The 24,278-nt window shown below is 43.7% G+C and overlaps 1 protein-coding gene across 2 annotated transcripts in view; it reads left to right on the forward strand.

The window, feature by feature from the left end:
* S2P (membrane-bound transcription factor site-2 protease) overlaps window positions 1-24,278 on the forward strand; it is a 151,569-nt gene that overhangs the window by 18,170 nt on the left and 109,121 nt on the right. For both annotated transcript variants that reach the window (XM_080279047.1, XM_080279048.1), the window contains exons 4-6: window positions 8,167-8,270; window positions 9,265-9,379; window positions 19,298-19,429. In XM_080279047.1, the coding sequence (XP_080135173.1) occupies window positions 8,167-8,270; window positions 9,265-9,379; window positions 19,298-19,429 (351 nt within the window). The remainder of the gene's footprint in view (window positions 1-8,166; window positions 8,271-9,264; window positions 9,380-19,297; window positions 19,430-24,278) is intronic.

Genomic DNA, 24,278 nt, shown 5'->3' on the forward strand with positions numbered 1-24,278 from the left:
AGCAGTACTGCATCATCAGCATACAACAAATTTGAGATATTCCATCCATCACTGTTCATTACCAATGCCATCCCTCTCTCCATTACTCGTGTTTTCACTTCTCTCATCACCCCATCCATATATACATTGAACAACCATGGGGACATCACACAACTTTGTCGCACGCCCACACTAATTGTGAACCATTCACTTAGATGCCCATTAACCCTGACACATACTTCACTACCATCATAAAAACTCTTGATGGCACCCAGTAGCTTACCCTCTACACCGTACATGCGCAAAACTTTCCACAATCCTTCTCTGTCCACTTTGTCATATGCTTTTTCCAGATCCATGAATGCCATGAACACCTTATGGTCCTTCTCACAAGCCTTCTCTACTGTCTGTCTCACTGCAAATATTTGGTCCACACATCCTCTGCCACTCCTAAAGCCACCCTGTTCATCACTCACTAGGACTTCTGATATCTCTCTTACTTTCTCTATAATAATTTTTCCATATACCTTCTCTACCACACTCAGTAAGCTTATGCCACGATAATTCTTGCAGTCACTTCGCTCACCTTTATTTTTGTACAGGGGTACAATCACAGCCTTTTTCCACTCTGCAGGCATAGTTTCACTCATCCATGCCTTCTTACGTATCTCCAACAAGCACTTCATTCCATTCTCTCCACTACATTGTTCAATCATCTCTGCATACACCTCATCAACCCCAGCTGCTTTCCCATTTTTCAGCCGCTTCACAGCACTCTTCACCTGTGCAAGTGTCACGTTTCCCGGCACTGCATTCCTTCTCTGCACACCCCCAAAACCAATCATGTTTACAGCTGCTCTGCTTTCTCTATCCCCATTCATCAGGCTTTCAAAATATTCTTTCCATCTGGTCCTTACTTCATCTCCATGGGTTAATAATCTACCACCTGCATCCTTCACACCATCCCATTTCTTACCGCTTTCACTTCTACATTTCCGCACCTCTTTCCAGAATAACTTTCTATTTTCAGAGTAGTTCACATTCATTTTTCTTCCTAGATTTTCATTTACTTCCTTCTTTTTCCTCTTCACTCGTCTCTTTACGTGCTTCTTGCTCTCAACATATTCAGTTCTTATTTCAACTGAACCCTTATCCTGTAACCACTTTAGCCACTTCTTCCTCTTTTCCACTACCTCTCTCTAGCCACTTCTTCCTCTTTTCCTCCACCGCTCTTTGTACCTCCTCATCCCACCATGCCGTACCTTTCTTCTTTGTTGTTACTCTTGCCACACCACATACCGCTTTAGCATTCCTAACTAAGCAATCCCTATATGCATTCCACAGTCTGTCCAGATCCATTTCATTCCAATTCAGTAATTCTAACTCGTCTTCTACTTTGAACATGTTAAAAAAAAAAAATACAGTGAAGCCTCGTGTTTCGTACCTAATTGGTTCCGTAAAAAGTAACGTGAACCATGAAACTGTTAAAGTTGGGGCATTGATCCTGTGGGAAATAGGCTAATTGGTTCCAGGCCCCGTGCTAACTCCCTCAAAAACCCATTTACACCCATACCCTGATATCAGGCAGTGTTGTGTACCAGTGGGAGTGTTCCGTCAGCGAGAGTGTCGGATATCGAAGCAATTTTCCCCCGAAGATGCTGAAGAAAATCCACAGATGCATTCCAGACTCAAATCCAAACACTCAGATACCTTACTCAGTCACTAGAGACTGACACAGAAACACCATAGGTAATGTTATTATCCTCATAAACAATACTATTGCTTAAAAATGGCATGATACACATCACATGCAGGAGGGTAGGTTGGTGGGACATGTGATGTGGAGATGTTTCAGGGCAACTAAACAGCCAGACAGGCAGCTGGCAGTGCGCAAAGCAGGGGTGGGAGGGAGAGACAAGCAGGGATGGGGGAGGCAGGCAAGTGGGGGTGGGGGAGGGTGGGGGGAGAGAGAGGGAGACAAGAAAGCCAAACATCCTTCCTAACCCCCCCCCCCATCCCGCAGTCTCACTCACTCACTCGCTCACCCACCCACCCACTCACTGACTCACTCATCTGTCCACGCACCCAACCACTCACACACTCGCTCATCTACCCATGCACCCAACCACTCACTCACACACTCACTCACTCGCTCACCCACCCAACCACCCACTCACTCACTCACTCACTCACTCACTCACTCACTCACTCACTCACCTACCCACCCACCCAACCACTCACTCACTCACTCACTCACTCACTCACTCACTCACTCACTCACATACACACGCAGGCACGCACGCACGCCCACACACACACACACACACACACACACACACACACACACACACACACACACACACACGCACACCGCTCACTGGTGTAGTGGTAACGCTCTCACTAAGCATCTGCTAAGACAGTTCGCGCCTTGCTCAGGATGTGAAAAAGTTTCACTGACAAAGCGGTTAGTCACTGTCCTCCTTGAGCAAGAGGATGAGTGTGTGCGTGTGTGAAGGTCAAGGCTTTGCCCATAGATCGAACTATATGAGCTCTCAGCTTTCTTCTGGGAGGGTAAAATGCTGATGATCACAAACCATCACGTGATCCTGACCGACCCGGTGAATTACACACACACACACACACACACACACACACACACACACACACACACACACACACACACACACACGCACACACACACACAGGAGGCAAGTGGGGGTGGGGGAGGGTGGGGGAATGGAGAGGGAGATAACCAGGGGTGGGGGAGGGGGGAGGGCAGGGGGACAGGGAAGGAGACATGCCTGGCAGTGCTAAGTGTGGTGGAGGTTGGAGGAGGGATGGGGGGGAAGAAGAGAGGGTTATAGAAGGAGGATGGGAGGACTGGGAGAGCCTCATTTCAAACCTAGGGAGAGGCAGGGTGTTGGACTGGAGAGGGGGTGTTCGTACTGGAGAGACGGGGTGTTGGACTGAGAGGCCAGGTGTCGGACTAGAGAGGCGAGGTGTTGGGCTGGAGACATGGGGCGTCGGGCTGGAGGGGTGGGGTGTCGGACGAGCAAGGCGACGGACATTCAAATTGTTCAGATTGTGGGAATGTTCCCCTATTTCTTGTGTTCGATTTAGCAAAGCGCCGGTTACCAGTGCTCCGGATAATGGATTATGGATGTACATAATAAGCAAGGAAACTTGCTTGGAAGGCTAGAGTGAGGTGCTTGATGGAAGAGATGGGGATGTAATTTCCAAGGCAGGTGGTGAGGATATTGTGTCCTGCCACCTCTTGCCCCTCCACCCTCCTCTGCCTCTGCTGCCTCTGCCTCTCCATGCAACACATGCATCCTGTGGTGCATCTCTTCTGTCTGCTGTTCCTGCACGAACCCAGAGAACTCATCCTCGAGCAGGTGCATGATAGCATCTACAGTACACTGGATTGTGCTCCATGTTTAGCTGCCCCTGCTGCTTGCACTGGGCCTTCCACCTCTTCCACTTCCCGGATTCTCCTGAGGTAGCAAGTTATTAGAGTCTTGCATTCACTTTCGCATTGAACACAGTGTTTATCAGCTTTGTTAATGGAGAAACATGGAACAGGCATTCATACTTGCTGACAGACTCTACCAATTTGATATCCTCCTGCTAATTCTTGTGAGTGAGCAGCCATGATGAAAGTGGTGATGTTGTTGGAGTTTTGTCATCATCTTTTGGCTCCTCTACTGGCTGCTGCTGTTCCATATCGTCCTCCTCCAACTCCAACATTTCTGCAACAGACACTGTTGGTGTGTGGCCGATCAAGTGCTCCAATTCGTTGTTGGTTACATCAGCAAACCCGGGAACTCCATGCACGTGGTTTGTTTATGTTTTTCTTGCATGAAACTGCTAACGATGATTTCGCTAAACTTGGGGATCCACTGTATGTGATTACTGTACCTATAGTAGTGTAATAAGCCTGTTTATATTATGTATCGGTAATTACTGTATGTCTGTCATAACAGGTGATGAGTAATACTGTACATCCAAATACAGTATAACTATTTCTTTCATTGATATAGATCAGACTTTTATGGCTGGAAGTTCCATTTAGTATGGCAGTTGTCACATTTTAAAAAAAAATTTCTAGAGAAACAGAGTTCATGTGGCAGTTAGAGAAGGAATTGTAGAGGTTTAGTAATAATATCAGTGGAAGTGAGATGTTCTCTTCTGTGTACTTATATATAAAAATGATCAGGCACATATACTGGAATAAGAGAAAATATTCAGGGTCATCACAGTGTGTGTACATACATTGTCTATTTATCTATAGCCCGACGCCCTAATCCCGCAAAGGGTGGCCGCGGACAGAACGCCTCCAAGTCGCTCTGTCACCCACCATTTGACTACCCTCCCCCCAACTCACCCCCCCCTCCCTCATATACCTCTCAACTCCATCCCTCCACCTCATCCTCGGTCTACCTCTCCCTCTCCCTCCCTCCACCTCACCTACATACACCCTCTTAGTCAGTCTTTCATTCTCCATTCTCATCACATGTCCAAACCACCTTCAGTGTATTTCTCCTAATCTTCTCAACCACATCCACATCCACCCCACAGCGTTCCTTCACTTCTTCATTCGTCAACCTGTTCCTCCACGTCACTCCACATGCTCCTCTCAAGTAATTCATTTCCACTGCTCTCACTCTTGACTTGTTCCCCTCTTGCAAGGTCCATGCCTCGCTTCCATACGTCAGGATAGGGATCACAATACTATCATGCAGTGACTTCTTAACTTCCATACTCACCTCCCTATTTCTCATCACTGCTTTCAGTGTACCAACAACCTTCCTTCCCTGCTGTACCCTTTCACGCACTTCATCCCCCAAAGTTCCATCCTTACTCATCACACTACCCAAGTACTTGAATGCACTCACATTCTCCATATCCTCACCATCCAACCTCACTGCACACTCTGTGACTTCATTCCTCTCAAACACCATAACTTTACTTTTGTTTACACTGACTTTCAGATTCCTCCTCCTACACACTGTCCCAAATTCATTCACCAAACCTTGCAACTCCCATTCATCTTCACTCAACAATACTGTATCATCAGCAAATAGCAACACCGGACGCTTCCAAATCTCACCCTCATTCATTAGAGCCACCCCCACATCCACTGCCCTACCCTGCACCTCCTTTACAACCCTATCCACGTATATATTAAACAACCATGGAGACATCACACAACCCTTTTTCAGTCCCACATTGAGATCAAAGAACTCACTCAGCTCACCATCCACTTGCACCGTAACCCTAGCTCCCTCGTACATACTCTTCACAGCACTCAACAATTTTCCCTCCACTCCATATATTCTTAACACCTTCCACATACCTTGCCTATCTATTCTGTCATAAGCTTTCTCCAAGTCCATGAAGGCAGCATACACTTTCCTTCCCTTCTCTAGATACTTCTCCACTAAACATCTTAGAACAAATATCTGATCTACACACCCTTTTCCCTTCCTAAATCCCCCTTGTTCTTCTCCAACTAGCTCCTCTGTCATATGCCTAACCCTATCAGTGAGTATTCTACCATATATTTTACCAGTCACACTAAGTAGGCAAATACCCTTATGGTTACCACATACTTCTCTCTCTCCTTTTCCTTTGTATAAAGGAACAATTATTCCTGATTTCCAGTCCTCTGGAACCCTTCCCTCTTCCCAAGCCAATCTACACAACTTCCATATCCACTCCACAACAATCTCACCCCCCATACCTAAGCATTTCACCACACACTCCATCAATTCCTGGGGCCTTTCCCAACTTAATATTCTTCATCGCTTCCACTACTTCCGCCCTACTGATCTCTTCCTCCCTCCTCTCATCTCTTCTTCTCCCAGCCATTCCCCAACCACTTATACTCACACTGCTCTCACTCTCCACATTCAACAAATCCTCAAAGTGCTCCTTCCATCTCCTCAGTTTCTCTCTCTTCTCCACCAACAATCTATTATTCCTATCTTTCACTCCCGTACTATTTCCCCTTTCACACTGCCTTACTTTCTTTACCTCCTTCCAAAACAATTTCTTACTCTCCCTCCATTTCACACTCAGATTCCTCCCAAACTCCTCATCCACTTTCTTTTTACTTTCCTTCACCAGTCTCTTAACCTCCCTTCTCCTGCTCACATATACCTCTCTCTTCTCTCTCTCATCTTCTCCCCTACCTCTACTCGCTAACCATTCACTATATGCCTTCTTCTTTTGTTCCACAGCTCGTTTCACCTCATCATTCCACCATGCTGTCCCTTGCACACCCTTGCATCTCCTCCTCACTCCACAAACCGCCTCACACGCTGCGCGTATCTCTTCCGTGAATATCTTACATACGTCTTCCACCCCTTCCATCTGCTCTAGCTCATACCTTCCCAGTCTTTCTTCCACTATGCTCTTATACTCTGTCATTTTCTATCTTGCAATTTCTCCACTCTTCTCACAGGAGTTGCTTCCTCCTGTCTTCCCCTTCGTCTTCTCAACCACTTTCTTTGCAGCTCTACCTTGGCCATCACTAAGTGATGGTCCGAGACTCCATTCCCCCACCCTCTCCACACTCTTGCATCCAACACTTGTCTTCTCATTCGCTCATCCACACCCACGTAGTCTATCATTGCCTTTCGTTCAACAAGTTCACCATCCATCCTCCTCATTACTCTCCATGTATACCGGTGGATCATCTTATGCCGAAAGTAGGTGTTGGCTATTGCCAACCCCTTACAAGCACAGATGTCCACCAAAGCACTTCCATTCCCATCTGCGTCAGCTGGCACACCCCACTGACCAACCACTCCATCCACTCGTACATTCCCAACTTTGCCATTCATGTCTCCAATCAACAGCACTCTCTCGCTCCTCTCAAACTTATCCATACACGCTTCTACACTCGCTCAAAACTCATCTTTCACTCTTGCCACTCGATCCTCTGTTGGGGCATACACACATACAATCGCCCACGCTTGTATACCTACTTTCATCCTCACCCATACAATCCTTGCACCCAGTGTTCCATACTCTCTTATATTCTCCTTCCACTTCTTGCTTATCATCAGACATACTCCCTCTCTTGCCCTCTCATTTTCATTGACTCCCGCACATATACCTAAACCATATTCCCATTCTCTCACCCTTTCACCTTTCCATTTAGTTTCAGTCAATCCACATATATCCACTTTTGCATCCTCAAGCACCTGAACAATCTCTTTCTCTTTCACTTCATCATTCACTCCTCTCACATTCCACGTTCCCACCCTAAGAATGTCCTTCGTCCGTTCCTTAGTCGTCAACGTATGGTCCGTCCGGGTCCGAGGCGCTTTGTTCGCTTTTTTAGTTAGTTCTTTTTACGGGGTGGGGCACTAACCCACCACCAACCCTTTTAGTCGCCTCGTATGACAAGCAGGGATACTGGGGGAGTATTCTTGAAACCCCCTACCCCCAGGTGTTGGTGTAATGGTAAGATGAGATAAGGGAATGGGCTGGAGGTGAGGTATTGTCATTTGTTATTTTTATATTAGACGTGTTGGAAAGGGACACCTTCATATTGTGGCATCGTCATCATATAGATGTCTCTCAACTCCCTGATAAAGGAGGACATTGGCCTATAGGACAAGGGCAGCTTCAGCTTCCAGTCCATTAGGTTCAGGTCTAGATGAGCCTGAGGCCTCAACAGTAACAACAGTAATGTTGAAGAGACCATTGACTGTGCCAGCTTGTGTAGGGCCTTTCACCTAATGGCAGGGCTGTGTGTTTCAGTCTTGACATTGAGCCATATCCATAAAGACAGTAACCCATTGCACATCTTCCACATCCTGCCTCTGGACACGCATCTCTCCACATTCACATATGTAATCCCCCTTAGGTAAGACGAACTACTTGGTATAGGATGTGTGGGTGTGGGGGGATAGGTGCAAGAGAGAGTTTGCTTGTTTGTTTTGTAAGAAAAATGTAAACTTTTTAAAAAGTCAACACTGTAATAGTTATGTATAAAAACCTGACCCAGTGGCAAGCAGCCTATTTATTTTTAGGATTCAGTGTGACCAAGTAGTCAGCGAATACATGAAGTGTAGTTGTACATAAAGAATATGATAGCAACCTGTCTTTCAAGTGCTTAAGTATTCCATTGAATTAATGCATTTTTAACTGTTTAGTATTCTTTCTCTTTCTTAGGTTCCAGGTATCAACATACCTGTGAAGGAGTTCCCGTATTACTTCTTGACATTGCTTGTTGCATCCATTATCCATGAAATTGGACATGCAATTGCAGCTGTTAAGTAAGTTTCATTTCTTGTTCTTTAGTTGTACTCCCCATTCCCCAAAAGGAGAGTAACCATATTGGATACATGATATTTGAGTCATTTACTTGTCAGTTAAAGTCAGCATAATGTGCAGAATGATAAAACAGTAAGAAATCAGTGCACAGCAAGGTGACAACACTCACTGTTTTTTGTGCCTGCATGTAGTCCATTGAACTTGATTTATGTGATTTTTTTTTCATGTATTTTAGGTGGTTTTCTCTTTGTATTAAAATGGTTTAGATCAATGTAGTGACCAAAAAATAAGTTTCTGGACCAGGAGGGACAACTTTTAAATTGACCAGGTTAAGAGTGTCATAATGAAAAAACATATCTCCCAACTGCTCCCAGCCCCAGTGTGGAATTGATCTTCCATTAACTTGGACAGCAGTCCAATACAGTCCCATTTGACTTTCACCTCCTCCCATTTCATGCTCCAAATGTCACCTACATATGCATCCATTCACATATTGTAGAGTAGGGGCAGGTCACTTTCTGTGGTTACAGTATATAATGTGATGGTCCTTGATCCCAAGGATCAGTTGACCCTCTGGATCTGTAAGACATGACTTGAACATGTATAGTAGAGCTGCCTGCCAGTATCAGGCATGAGCAAGCCATCTGCTTCAGCTTAATCATTCATTATGGAAGAACTGGCAGTTGTTGTTGATATCTTAAGCATTTTTCTTCATTCATTCTTTATTTGTCTTTCTTTTGGTATTGTACAGGCTGATTGTAATGTTCAGCACATACCTGAAAACAGTATCATGTTAGCTGTGGGGAAAGTGTTGTACCGTACATGAATGTGTTTATCACAATGGCTCCTCAGTAAGATAGTAAGCAGAAAATGATTGATGGGATATAAGCTACTGTATTGCTTTACATACAAGTAGTATCATTGATTATATCATTGTTGCAGCAATGTCTTATACAACTTGTACTCTTTTCAAGTGAACTAAAAAAAAATTTTCAGAGAGGATGTGCATGTGAATGGTTTTGGATTTCTGATAATGGTCGTCTTCCCCGGAGCATATGTCGATGTTCCAACAGAAGAAATCCGAGCTCTCTCTTCATTTCGGCAGTTAAAGGTATGATGTAATTTACGTTAAATTCGTGGCTTATACATAATATGTTGTTGTTATTTCATCTTTAGCCTAGTTTATACTACCTTCATGTAGGTAAAATTTATTATCTATCATACAGACATTCCCCATACAGACATACATGTGTTCCCTACATGTCAACAAGTGGGTTGGTGGAGGGTTAGTGTCCTTTCTTGTAAAAAAACTAACTCATAGACAGACAGCCACCCCTTATTGAATTATGGCATCGGCCTGTAGATAGATAGATAGATAGATATTCCCCTTTTAGGGTTTTTTGTTATGTACCTGCAAAGTTGTTAAGCATACTCATACTGCAGTTATATTAAAGAAGGGAGAAATATTTGGCCAATTAGAAGGAGATAAAACAAGCATTGGAAGAGAGAGAATATATGCAAGGTACAGCAGACCCATGCTTTATCGAACTTTGTTGTAATGGATTTCAGATATATCAAATGCCTCAGAGTCCACCAAACAATGGTCGATAAATGGGGAACATTACACGGCCCCTCTGAATGCCTCTGAACCCTCTGAATTGTTTTTTGGCTGTACCAAATAATGCCCAATAAATTAGGTGCATTGTGTGGCCTTTCTGAACTGCTTGCCACTCGTGGGGTGACTTGAAACAGTTGCCAAGTTTGGTGACAGTTTCTCCCACCCAGTTGGGCTAGGTTGGAGATCTGCTGGTGGGAGTAAATGACAAGTTAGGCTATCTGGGGGCTACGTCTAATAGGATTGGGCAGGACCAGAGTCTGTGGACACACCGCGTCATTCATGATTGACCACAGTCTTGCCTCGTCTTTCATTGCTCACAGACAACCACATTCACGTCAAATGTTGTGATTTGATCATGAAGAATTTTTTCTAGTAAGAAATCTCTCACCACCTCTCCTGGGAAAGCCAACTTGAGGTGATTGAGGCCCACGAAAGAGGCATGAGCAGGGCCAAACTCAAGTATAAGCTGAAGACGACAACACTCTATGACATCCTGAAGGCTAAAGTTAAAACAAATGAAGCCATGAAGAAAATGTAAAGCAGGAAGAAGAGGGAGGGTGTGTTCGGGATCAGGAAGTTTCTTAAGAATTCAGATGAAGCTGTATACAAGTGGTGCATGCAGGAGCAGGCTGAGGGTGTCCCTGTTCGTGGCCAGGACATCCAACATGCTACATAAAGGCATGCTACATAGTATGGAATTAAAGATTTAAAGTGCGGTGATGGCTGGCTGTGGAGGTGAGGAGGCACCATGGTATTGTTAAGAGTCCCATAACTTGAGAGCTGCTCAGTACTGATGCTGATGCCTTGTAACCATTTGTTCAGCATCTTTGAAAGCTGATGGAGGAGGAGGGCCTACATGACATCCAAATTTACAATGCAGATGAAACTGGTCTCTTCTGGCATGCTCTTCCTCAGAGCACCCAGACCTCCAAAGATAGCAGCACTCTCAGGCATAAAACAGTAAAGTAGTGGCCCTCCAGTCTGGCCTGTGCAAATGCTGATGGCTCTAATCACCCACAGCCAGTCATAGTAAGTAAGAGCAATAGGCCCTGGTCACTCAAGGACATTATGGCCAAGCTTCCTGTGGAGTACCATGGAAACTAGGCTGCCTGGTTTACCCAAGACATAATTGATGACCGATTCCATGATAGTTTTGACCATTCTGTGATGCAGCACCAAAAAAGGTATGATATCAGTCCAGACAAAATGAAGGCAGTGCTGCTGTTGAACAGTGCCTCAGCCCATCCTTCCACCACTGAACTGTGCAGCAAGGATGGATGAATCAAGGCTTTGTTCCTGTCACCCAGCACCACTGCCATGATCCTGCCTATGGATTAGGGAGTCACAGAGAGTGCCAAGAGACAACAGAAACCATTACTTGCAACAGTGCCTCATTATGCCTGTGGATGGGATGGTCCTGGCTGACTGTGAGGACACCAGAGGCAAGAAAACCCAGCACAGTTTCAATAACTACACCATAAAGGACAGCATCTTGAACTGGACTGAAGCATGGAAGAAAAGTGCCACTTACCATGCTTATGAATGGGTGGTGCAAATTCTTCAAAACCCCCAAGAGTCCAGCACTACTTGATTTTGAGGGATTTGAGCCACTGAAAATGGCAGAATTGTTGGCAGCTGCAGGGCAGGGGAACCTTGCTTAGGAGGAACTGCAGGAGTGGATGGACTGCTGGTGTGCCTGGCTACTTTTGTTAGACAGAGGAGATTAAGACAGATCTATAGGAAGACTAGACAGCAACTAAGGATGAAGATGAAGAGGAGGAGGCACATGAACCATCTGTAGCTGCAGGCATTGATGCTGCAGACACAATCCTGACCATCAATGATAGAGTTGGTGGACCTCTTGCTCAACAGTATGAGGTCATGCAGCTCATCAGGTTGGAGTTGGTGCAGCAGCAGCAGCCAAGGAAGATCCAGTCCAAGATCTCCCAATTTTTCAGGCCATTGTCCTCTCCAGCTTTCAAAAGGATCCTCACAGAGTCAGAGACCTGCACTGTGTTTGTAGCATCAGCCTCCTTAGTCGGCCTCCACATAGCCTCAGGATCCATCACTGATGCCTTAAGGACTCAACCCTCAGCACCTCAGGACTCTCTATACCAAACATGATACCAGAGCCACCAAAAGTCATCTTTGCTGAGAGTGATGGTGAGTGAAAGTTCACTTAGTATACAGCCTATTTAGGTAGTTTATTGACAGATAACACATTATATACATAGATACACTCATCAGTGCAAACAAAACCAAATACTATATGTCCAAAAATAGGTAACAACATTTATCTTGAGGGGTCACTTTCTTCACTCAGTCTTGAGTTACTACTTCAGAGAACTATTTGTATAGCTTGATCACTTCATTAATATATGTACACATGTCAGTAATATGTACATTTTCATTTAGGAAACTACTTAATGATGAGAAGTGCAGTGATGTAAATCTGTTCCACATATTGATAGTCAGTGTACCTTCAAGTAACACACGTTTTTCATCTTGAATCTTGTTCATATCACGTATACATAATCTCAGTTCTGATGGGGTTTGACTCCATCTCCCTGTCTCTATTCTTAAATCATGTGACATCAGTCTTAATCTTGTAAATGAGGTTCATATATAATCAGGTATATACTCTTTCATGTTTTACACCATGTGTTATGAAATTTGGATTTCATTCCAATTTGTATGTTTTATATTTAGTTGATGAGTCCGGTTTGTTTCATATGAGGCATCTTACTTGGTCAAAAAGGTCTCCTGATGGATCAAATTCTAGGGCTTGTTTAATAAACTTGCATCCCGGGGTTCTTTCTCTGACACAAGCCATATATATATTATATGAATGGGCACTCTATCAGTATTAGTAAATTTTGACTCCCTCCCAGACTCTATCTGTCTATCTATTGCCAGATGCCATAATCCTGTAAAGGGTGGCCATTTGACTTTGAGTTATTTGTTTTATGGGGAAGGGCACTAACCCTCAACCAATCCACTTGTTGACACGTAGGGAGCACGTATGGTTTGGTTATATGGTTACCACCCAGCATTGTAAATGGTTTCTTGGCTTACAGGAAACCATTTGGCTTGTCACTCCATATAAAGCCACCTGTAAAGGAAAGAAAAGCATTTAGAAGTGACAAGAAAGATGGGAGAAATAGGAAGAGAGGAGGACAGGCAGAGAAAAAGAATGATAAAGACTAAGGAAGAAGTATTAGGGAGCACTTCATCAAGTGAGTGGATGATGGTCACCACCACCTACCACTAACCAAACTTTAAGTCATCACTAAATATCACTCCCAGATCTTTTTCTTCTATAACCTATCAGGACATGTCCCCCCATATTATAGTTAGGTAGCTATATCTTGGACTGGTTCTTCCCACATGCATGATCTTACACTGTGATACTTTGACTTTCAGCAGTCAATTATTTGACCAAGCCATCATCTCATCTACATCTTCTTAAAATAATTGTATTTCTGTCACTGTTCTACAGTGTTGTATATTCTTGTGTCATTGGCAAAAATTTTGCATTTGGAGCTAAGATTCTTTGGAAGGTCATTTATAAATATTAAGAACAGTATAGGCCCCAACACTGAACCCTGTGAAACTCCACTGGTCACTTCTGCAGGGTCAGACACTTCTCCATTTACTCATAATTCTCTATATTCTGTTATGTAAGAAATCTTCTGTCCACATCAAGCATTAACCGGTACCTCCAATTCCTGCTATCTGTATCACGTAGATTAGTTTTTTATAAAGTGCAGTGTCAAAAGCCTTTTCAAGATCAAAATAGATGAAATCAAAAGGCTGATTTTCATCAAGCATATCTCTCCAGTCACTTAATGATTCTAGCAGATTAGTTAAACATGATCTGCCACTTCAAAAGCCATGCTGATCTTCACAGTATATTTCTTTCCTCTACATAAGCTACAATTTTGTCTCATAACGTCTTCAAATATTTTGCAAATTATCCTTGTGAGGCTCACTGGCTTCTTTTTGTAATTACAGACTGAACTGGCCTGACTCATGCTTCAACTAAGCTTAAATTAGTACTCGTGTTACGCCTGACACCTAGTAAGGACTTAAGTTATTGTCTATATATCTGGCTGCTACCTAGCCATGATTTTGAACCGTACAGCAATGAGAAGGAGACTGCTGCTTCAAACACTTAACATTTATACACAAGAGTCATTTCAGAATTTCTGTTTATCTATCTATTGCCAGACACGATAATCCTGTAAGGGGTTGCCATTTGACTTCTGAGTTATGTGTTGTACGGGGAGGGGCACTAACCCTCCACCAACCCACTTGTTGACACGGAGGGAGCACGTATGGTTTGCTTATACAGAGATAGCCCGATTATCCGGGCTATATGGTGTTAAGGGGTGCCTGATTAATCCGAAAGCACGATTAATCCGGCGGAAACACAAGTACTGTACTGTTAGACTGATTTATTTACCGGTAAATGTACACTTAAGTACCAGAAAGACCTTTCCAGTTCAATGTATATTCCTCCAGCTTGTTTCAGTATTTTTCAGACTATATTCAGTTCGGTAAATCACGTTTTCTTACTGAAAGATTTCCTCCCTGTTAGTATCGTCACGTTCTAAAGCTGTACCTACGATTGTTTCCAGCACAATGGACGAAACTCATCGTACTCAAATGTGGACTTCGTTTCCCAACTTCCCAACTGAAGATTAGGTTAGGTTACATTATTAGGTGCAGTTAAGCTAGGTTAGGCCAGGTTTAAACACTTAGATTAGAACAGTGTCTTCTGCCATTACGTTAACGAATCAAAGAGTCGTCACACCAGAACAGATAAAAACAGCGGGGAAAGATTTAACAAGAAATGTTTATTTACCAACCCAGAAATAATCAGAAAAATATAACAGACTATCAGGATGAACTGATTTGGTAAGGTGCTTTTACTGCTTACAGCAAAGCGTATGTTTATCCCCCTCAAATACTCAATGTTCGTGAGTTCAGAAATTTGTGTACTCCCGTGGCAGACCTTGAAACCATTTTTTTCAAAGTTATAAAGTCAGTTTCTTTTTCTTACAGATGTGAAAAGACTCGTCTGGTACACCTGGCTTTTTCCCCTCCTCCTAAACCCATCTTGTGATTTGTTATGATTCGGGAAAGAAAATTAGGGGCATGTTACATTAGAATTTAAACATAAAGTTAGGGTGCATGTTACTTTAGCATTTAAACATATCGGCGAAAACATCTGGGATGAAAGGACCGCCGAGCTGTTTGGGATTGTAGAGTAGGGTCGTATAAACATACCAGTGACCTTGGTTCCCTTCCCATAATTGTTCGCAGTTTTTATGGCTCTCCTAACTTAACGTTACTGACACCGGTACAGTAAAGCATTGTTCAAGGCTTACAGCCATAAGGGGTTAATGGAATACATTATTGTTTGTATCAATACTCTCTTTCACACATACACGAACGAACAAAAGAATGTGCAATAAATGTACACTTAACTGTAAGGAGCAGAAATAACTGTATGCTCTGTCGGTCCGAAATGTGTTGGGAAGCGACATCGAACAATGAATGTGGAACTGAATGCCACCTTACAAGAACACTTGAGATGAAAGTATTTTTTCTTATTAGTAAACATAATTGTTCCATTTCGTCCCCTATAATTGTGAAACTCTTAAATTTTCGTCCAAGCATACAGCGTAATAACCTTACCAATTCAATTCATATTCTCTAGTTTGTTTTTGTATTTTTCTAGTTTGTTTTCTTATTATCATAACGTTCCTTAAGCCTTACCTACGTTTGTTTCCGGCATATTGGAAGAAACTTACTCATAATTAGGGTGCATGTTACATTAGCATTTAAACATATCGGCGAAAACATCTGAGATGAAGTGGCAGGCCGCCTGACTGAGATGGTAGAGGAGGGTCGTGAAAACATACCAGTGACCTTCGTTCCCTTCCCATAATTGTTCGCAGTTTTTTATAGCTCTCCCTAACCCAACATCCCTGACACCGGTACAGTAAAGCATTGTTCGAGGCTGACAGCTATGATGGGGTTAATGGAATGCATTATTGTTTGTATTCTCTCTTTCACACATACAGTACACTTAAGAACGAACAAAAGAGTGAACAGTAAATGTAAGAGGAAGAAATAACAATGCTCTGTTGGTCCGAAATGTGTTGGGAGGCGCGATACCTAACGAAAAATGCAGAACTCAATGCTAACTTACGAGAACACATGAGATGAGTATTTTTTTTTTTTCTGATTAGCAGACATTCTTGTTTCATTTCGTTCCCTAAAACTAGGAAACCCATTACTTTTCGTCTAAGCATACAGCCTAAAGACCTCACCAATTTACTTCATATTCCTCCAGTTTGTTTTCTGTGTTTTTCTATTTTGAGGGTAGTAAATTACCTTCTCTTGCTGAAAGATTTTCTCTTTTATCACGTTCTTTAAGCCGTACCTACGATTGCTTCGGGCATAATGGATGAAACTCATCGTACACAAAAGTGGATTTAGTTTCCCAATTTCCCAACTGGAGCCCAGGTTAGGTCAGGTTAGGTTAAATTATTAAGTAGTTAAGCAAGGTTAGGCTACGTCAGGAGTAACAGTTGCCTCACCAAACTCCATCCTACCACCCTTGTGATCGAGTTGTGAGCAGGAGGTGTGGGTGGGGGCAGGGTGAGCAAGACTCTCTCTGGTTTATCCATGCCCCTCTCCCTAGAAACTGGATGCTTCCTGTTTAAACCGGAGCTATCGTACGGATAATTCTATGAATTACTATACCACTGAACCATTGGGTCACGGCCCGGATATACCGAAAGCTGGATAATCCGAGCCTGGATAATCGAGCTTCCACTGTATATGGTTACCACCCAGCATTGTAAATGGTTTCTTGGCCCACAGGAAGCCATTTGGCTTGTCACTCAATATAAAACCACCTGTAATGGAAAGAAAAGCAATAAGAAGTAACAGGAAAGATGGGAGAAATAGGAAGAGAGGAGCGCATGCACAGAAAAAGAATGATAAAGGGTAAGGAAGAAGTAGGCAGCTCTACATCAAGTGAGTGGATGATGGTCGCCAGTACAGTGCAAAATATTGCAAATTTGTTCAAACACCAAGGTATAGATATTCCCTATCATGTTGGATTTTAAAACTCTAAAGAGTAATGGGTACTTTATTGTCCTCATCATTATTACAAAGAATTTGGTTTCTTTTCATTTACTCTCATTCCGTAGTCTTGGCAATAGTCTAATAATATCTGAAATTTTGTCGGACACATATCTTGAAAAGATGCCAGAATAACAGCATCTTCCATTAGCAGTAGTGTATGTAGCTCTCTCAGGAAGCCATCCATAAGGATGGCTAGTTTAGTAATTCTTACCAACTTGTCAGTATATATTACAAACAGGAAACAACTGCTTGGAGCACCTTGACGTACAACTATTGACGATGTGACGTCAGCTGATTTTAACACACGTTGTACTGTACACCTATACATGGCTGTATTTGCTAATAGCATTATTTTACCTTATCCTAAGGATATTAACAGTCTTATGAGTGTCAGTGTAAGCAGTGTAGAGTTATCTATATAGGCACAGTGTACAATACATACTGTATGTTTCCTACCTATTTTACTTCACCCTGGCCAGAAGTTGTCCTTTCCCCATCATGACTGCTGAGTAGTAATAATAGATTATAGTAATACTGTATGAGTCATGAAGTGCTATGACAAGGATGTGAAATAAGTTACAACAGGGTGAAATTACAGACCAAGTTAGTGTAAAATGGGTATAGTTTTCACTTACAGTACTAGAATATGATATTGTTCTTAATTATTTTCAAACGTGAATTCCCACTTTTTTTTTTTTTTTTTTTATGTGAGGGGGATGGAACCAAATGCTGAGCCAGGAGCCTACAAAACAGTTCCTTCCAAGAAAAAAACAAAAACAATACAAAAGAGAGCCAAATTCAAGATCCGTTTATTTCGAGATGCCTGGACACACTGCATTTGAAAGACTGGAGATCATAGGAAGTAGGAAGTACAGACAGAGAGAGACAGTTCCAGAGTTGACCTGTTGCATAAATGAAGGACTGGGAGTAACAGTTAACTCATGCATCAGAGAGTTGGACAGAAAAGGAATGAGAGTTTGTTGCTAGACGGGTGCTACGGACTCGTCGTAGAGGTGGAGGGATGCAAGCAGACAGTTCAGAGGAGCAGTGACCATTGAAGTAGCAATAGAAAAGAGATAAAGAGGCAACAGTGCAGCGAAGTGACAGAGGTTGAAGGGAGCCAGTAAGAGGAGGAGAGTTGATGAGATGAAAAGCCTTTGACTCCACCCTATTGAGAAGAGCTGTATGTGGGGAGCCTCTCCACATATGAGAGTTGTACTCTAAACAGAGGTGAATAAAACCCGTGTATAAAGTCAACAACTGTGCAGGGGTAAAGAAGGCTTGGAGTCAACTTAGCACACCCAATCTCTTGGGTGATCCTCAGATCTATCGAACTCTCAGGTTTCTCAAGCCAGGCTTCCCCCCAGTCAGTTCAGTATAGCAAGGGTCTACCATATATGATGAATTTTACAGGAGGTTGAGGACAATACAGGGCGAAGATGGTTTGGAAAGAGATGAAAAAGGTGAGGGGCAGTACAGATAGGTGTCACTTTAAAAGAGTGAATGTAAATGGATGCCAAGAACATGTTTTTCACAATAAGCAAGTAAAGTCCTGGATTCATAAATTCATCCTTAGTGGCATGTCACACTCACATTGTCAGCTTACTTATTTATTTATTTCTACTCAGTTTATGAATTGGTGGTAGATGGGGGTGCCTATCATCCACTTGCATGATCTAGTGCTGCCTGTTTCTTCACTCATGTTTGTAATTCATTTTATGTGTCTGCCCTTCTCTCTTCCTATTTCTTTCATCCTTCCTGTCACTATTTATTTCTCATCTTTTCAGTTCAGGTGGCTTTCCACTGAGTAACAAGTCAAATGATTTCCTGTAACTCAAATAAACATTTATAATAATGGGTGGTAACCATATAGCCAAGTAATGGGATGCTGTATAGCCTGCTATGGTGTCCCTGTTATCGGGGCAGAAGGACATAACTGCAGCATCCATCCAGGAATCAGACCTCCACATTAATCCCCATGCCATGCTGTGTGAGGCGCTGTCAACTGCATGGAAACGTTAGTTCACTGCACAGGACCGCCCTGCAGAGGTAGTTGCTTGCCTGCAGTTGATGAGTTTGCATAATCTGACAAACTGTGGTAGCACAACAGCAACAACAACATTTTATAAATTTAGATATTCCATTCATTGAGCATTATTCTTTACAAGTACAGTAAATACAGTGAATTTTGATTAGAGGATTACTGTACATACTGTATGTGTTGTTAATTCTTGTGGTTTTGAACAGATCTTGTGTGCTGGAGTGTGGCACAATGTGGTGTTAGTAGTTGTGGCTTTTCTTCTGGCTTTAGCCACACCTTACATAGTTTACCCTCTCTACATCCATGGACAAGGCCTCACTGTGATGACTATATCTCAGGTGAGTCACAGCTTCACAGATTATCTATACTTCACCCTTTTATAGCAGTAGAAATTTGTGTTAGATAAAAGCCAACATTTACTGGCTCCAAGGATCTAGTGTACGAAAAAGCTACATATCCAAGCCATGTGTAAGTTTGACTCTGTTCTCCAAATAACTTTGGTTAAAAAAAAAAGGAAAGAAAGTCACATTGATACTGTTTCACAGTTCCAGAGGTGGAAACTATTAAATGAAGGTATGGAAACCCATGGTAAAAACATGACAAACTATAACTTGGCAAGCAAAACATTGTTGTGAGTTGTGGCTATGCATGTGGGTGCTCACACCCAGGTAAGAGTGAATGGAGATTTGAGTGATGAGTTTTCCGTGAATGTTGGTGTGCATCAGGGGTCAGTTTTGAGTCCCATGTTGTTTACCATGGTACTTGAAGCCCTTTCACATGACTTTAGAAACGGACTTCCGTGGGAGTTGTTGTATGCTGATGATTTGGTGTTGATTGCAGAGAGCGAAAGGGAGGTGGAGGAAAGGCTTAGGAATTGGAGAGATGGTAAGGGGCACAAGGGCTTAAGGGTAAATGCAGATAAAACAAAAGTGATGATATCTAGGGTTGGTGGCGGTACTGTCAAAGACGAGAGAGAGTGGCCATGTGCAGTTTGCCACAAGGGCGTGGGAAGTATTTCCATCTTGTGCGGTGTGTGTGATAAATGGGTGCATAAGAGATGTAGTGGTATCAGAGATAGACTGCGAGATAATGCTGATTTTATGTGTACAGCATGTTGGGGAGAGCAGGTGGAGATTGTCAGACGTGAAAGGATTGAACTTGCTGGTGAATCTCTTGAGTGTGTGGAAGAGTTTTGTTATTTGGGAGACATGTTGTGTGCTGGAGGTGGGGCTGGAGCTATCTCTTTGGCTAGGGTGAGAAGTGGTTGGAAGAAGTTCAGGGAGCTCTTGCCTCTCCTGATGTTGAGAGGACTCTCCCCACGTGCTAAGGGGTCTTTGTATGCAGCATGTGTTAGGAGTGTAATGCTGTATGATAGTGAGCCTGGGCAGTGAAGGAGGAGGATATTCGTCGGCTCAGACATACAGAAATGACAATGATTAGGTGGATGTGTAGTGTGTCCCTGCGTCCAAGGTCTAGGGGGGCTGGGTTTACAATGGAAGAGTTGAGAGGTAGGATGGGACTGGAGTATATTGGTGTTGTGATGAGGAGAAATAGATTGAGAGTTTGGACGTGTGGAGAGGATGGGGGATGATAATTGGGTGAGGAAGGTGAGAAGTGTTAATATTGGGGGTGGGGTTATGAGGGGTAGACCGAGAAAGACATGGGATGAGGTCATTCAGAGTGACCTCAGGGTTAAGGGACTGAACAGGGAGGCTGCAATAGATCGTGCAGCATGGAGCCGCCATTAGGTGACCAAGGCCGATGCATGCAAGCATGTTGGAGCCTTTAAAAATGAAACAATGAAACGAAACCTGTACCAGGTTTAGAGAATGAAATGCCAGACTCTTGGAGGGCTTCAGTACATACAGTAATCTCTCAGTTTTCCTGTGTAATTTGGCCAACTCCCATGCCAAATAATGTGAAACTCCAGATATAGCATTGGTACCCCCAATCAGCTATCCATTTGGGATTGAGGCGGATAATGCATCACTGTGCTAAGCTATCCATCTCGCTCCTTTATCCTAAATACAGTTTGTGTGTATATATATATATATACTGTATATATATATATATATATATATATATATACAGTAATCCCTCCACTATCTGACGTAATAGAGCCAAAGGCATGTCCGGAAAGTGGTCCTGTCCAGATAGTGGGCACCAGCCTCCTGGACTTGTACTTATGGACCCTAACTCAGAAAAACACCTATACAACTACCTCTGGACATGCATAGCACCTATTTAAGACCCAAATCACACCAATAAGGGACATAAAAGACTGAAATAAATGCAAAAGAACCATAAAATGAGGTTTTTGAGGTAGGTTTATACAATATTAAACATTCTGGGTACTTACAAGTCCCTGGCTCCTGGACTGGTAGTTATGGACCCTAACCTAGCCTAACTCAGAAAAACACCTCCCTACTGCACATGCATAGCACTTAAGACATTACATATTTGCACCAATAAGGGACATAAAGGAGTGAAATAAGGTGTTTGAGGTAAGTACAGTATGGAAAATACAGTACAGTACAGTATGAAACATTCTGCCTACTTACAGCAAATCCATGGCCATCTTGATGAATAACTACCTCCTTTCAGACTCTGACAGTAAGAAGGATTTCCTGAAGCACTTGCAGTACACTGTTCTTGAAGTTTTGCACTTAACTTAGTCATTCGCACTCAGAAATCCATTCTCTTTTCGCTGTGCACTCTTGTCTTATGCTTCATTGTAACTTAATAAGTGTTGCACTCTGCACTTTAAGTCTTTCCACTCATAAAACCAATTTCAAAACAAAACACACAAGTTAATTTACGTTAAATTTAGTCTAAAAATTGTATGTCTTTTCACTCAAATTTCTAATTTCTTAACAATACTGTATGCACTGTTTTTCTTTCACTGCACAACACTAAATTCCCATGTGGTCTAGTGGAGAAGTTCTTGCCATTTAATCACTGTCAGAGTCTGAGAGTATCACTGGGAGGTGACTTAGGGGTGCATCGCTGGGTCGTAGTGATGGCATACCCACTGCAGACGACTCAGAAGATAGACGCAAACTCACGTCGAGCGGTGACTCCACCGTGGCTGATGTGCTGGGCTGTGGCTTGGAGCATGAGGGCCTGTCTTGGGGAGGCAACGAAGTGGAGCCAGGGCTGGGCACAGCGGGGGTCTCGGGCCTGAAAAAACTGTCAATCGTTGATTGATGCAAGGAACGATGATTCTGACGATTTATGATGCGCTGCCTGAAAGCACGCACTTCCTCCACAAGTCCCAAGGGCCCCGTCTCCCTGTCGCAGTCTGAGTGTTCCAGGTATTCCAGAACAAACTCTAGGTGTTCCCGGAGTGCGCTTAGCTTGGGGATGGCTGGAGTTGTGTCATGCTGAGAGGAGTCCGCATCATCGTCGCCGTCCTCGTCGGAATCTTCAAGCTGGGTACTGACACCTGCAACTGAAGATGCAATATCGATATCAGACTGGGTCTGATACCCATGATCGCCCTCGTCGTCATCCAACCACTCACCCACTTCATCCACATCAACATCGTCCCCATGCGCACGTAGACGTGCATGGAAGTAATCCACATCGAAACCTAGGAAATCGTGCTCCACATCCGTTCCAAGAAGCAAACAAGACCAACCATTTTCTAGAGTCTTGATAGGGATTTCCTTCCATGCACTGGCCCAGTTGTAAATGGCAGACTTGATGTTGTAGTGGTGAAGGTTTTCCAAAGTCCGCTGGCCTTGTGTGTCCCGTCCCTCCCTGTGCTCATCTTCGTCCTCGAAAACAACCATCACCTCATCCAGGAACTTCCGTCGGTATAGCCGCTTCGTTGCCACAGTCACTCCTTGGTCCATTGGTTGGATGAGAGCAGTAGTATTAGGTGGCAGAAACATGCACCTAATACGGCCATTCTCAGTCACCAAGTCCTTGTCACACGGGTGAGCAGGTGCATTGTCGAGGAGAAGGAGGGCCTTTACCTAGTCGCGTGGGATTCCCAGTTTCTTCGTCTGGTAATGTATGACCTTGACGAAATAGCGGTGGAACCAGTCTTTGAAGATGTGGGCTGTGAACCATGCCTTCAAGGAATGGTACCAGACGACAGGAAGGACATCCATCACCCCACGAAGACACCGAGGTTGCTTTGCACGGCCAACAATGACGGGCTTAAGCCGGTGCATGCCATTAGCATTGGCACAACACAAAGCAGATATCCGTTGCTTGGAGAGCTTGCGGCCAGGTACACGCTTCTCCGTCTCCTCGGCTAGAGTGTTCGTAGGCAAAGAGCGATAGAATAAACCAGTTTCGTCAGCTTTGTAGACTTGACCAAGAGTGAGGCCCTCCCTGTCGATCAAGCCCTTCACCTTGTGCCGAAACTCCTCTACTCCATCCTCGTTAGCATCCAAAGCTTCGCCATAAGACTTACGGTTGGTAAGGCCATGTCGTAACTTGAACGCGAAGAGCCAACCCTCGGATGCCTTGAAGTCTAGGGCGTCGTGAAGTCTTGCGAACTTCTCAGCAGCAGCCTTCAGCTCCGTACCATGTACCATCACACCAGCAGCACGTTGCTGTCGATACCAAATCAACGTGGAGCAGTCGACTTCAGCAAACTTGGGAGTAAACATCATCTTCCTCTCCACATTGCGTTTGCTTTTCGACGAGAAGTCAACCGTGTACTGCATGAGCTTGTGTCAGGATCTCTTAATATCAAACAAAGTAGATCGGGCCAGGTTGAATTCACGAAGGATGCATGACGAAGACCATCCCGCATCTACTTTCTCCAATATCTCCCTCTTCTTCTCCAGAGTCAAAACCACTCTCTTTTTCTTCTCAGGCGGCGGGGCCATCATCACACACATGAAGGAGAGGCATGAGAGCAGCAGGAGTGCCTGCAGTAGGTAAGGCACCACCAGAAAAGCGAGCATGTGGGCAGCCATGACGACGAGCATTCACTCACGACAAGAAATGGGTGGAAAGTGGGGAGGATGCAGAGGCGCTCTAGCAGACGTCGGAGGAATGACGCACCTCAACAAAGCTGTCCTGCGCCCCGTGCGCTAAGTTCAAAATATGGGCGGGAAAAAGTCAGATTTTTAAAAGAATTTTTTGCGGTTTTCGGACCATTTTGGGAATATTGGATCCCGGGACGATTATGTCCGGTAAGTGGGGATGTCCGGAAAGTGGGGGTCC

The sequence above is a fragment of the Coenobita brevimanus genome, chromosome 76 (assembly GCF_032717465.1).
Source record: "Coenobita brevimanus isolate Jiangsu-jjx chromosome 76, ASM3271746v2, whole genome shotgun sequence".
NCBI classification, from domain to species: domain Eukaryota; kingdom Metazoa; phylum Arthropoda; class Malacostraca; order Decapoda; family Coenobitidae; genus Coenobita; species Coenobita brevimanus.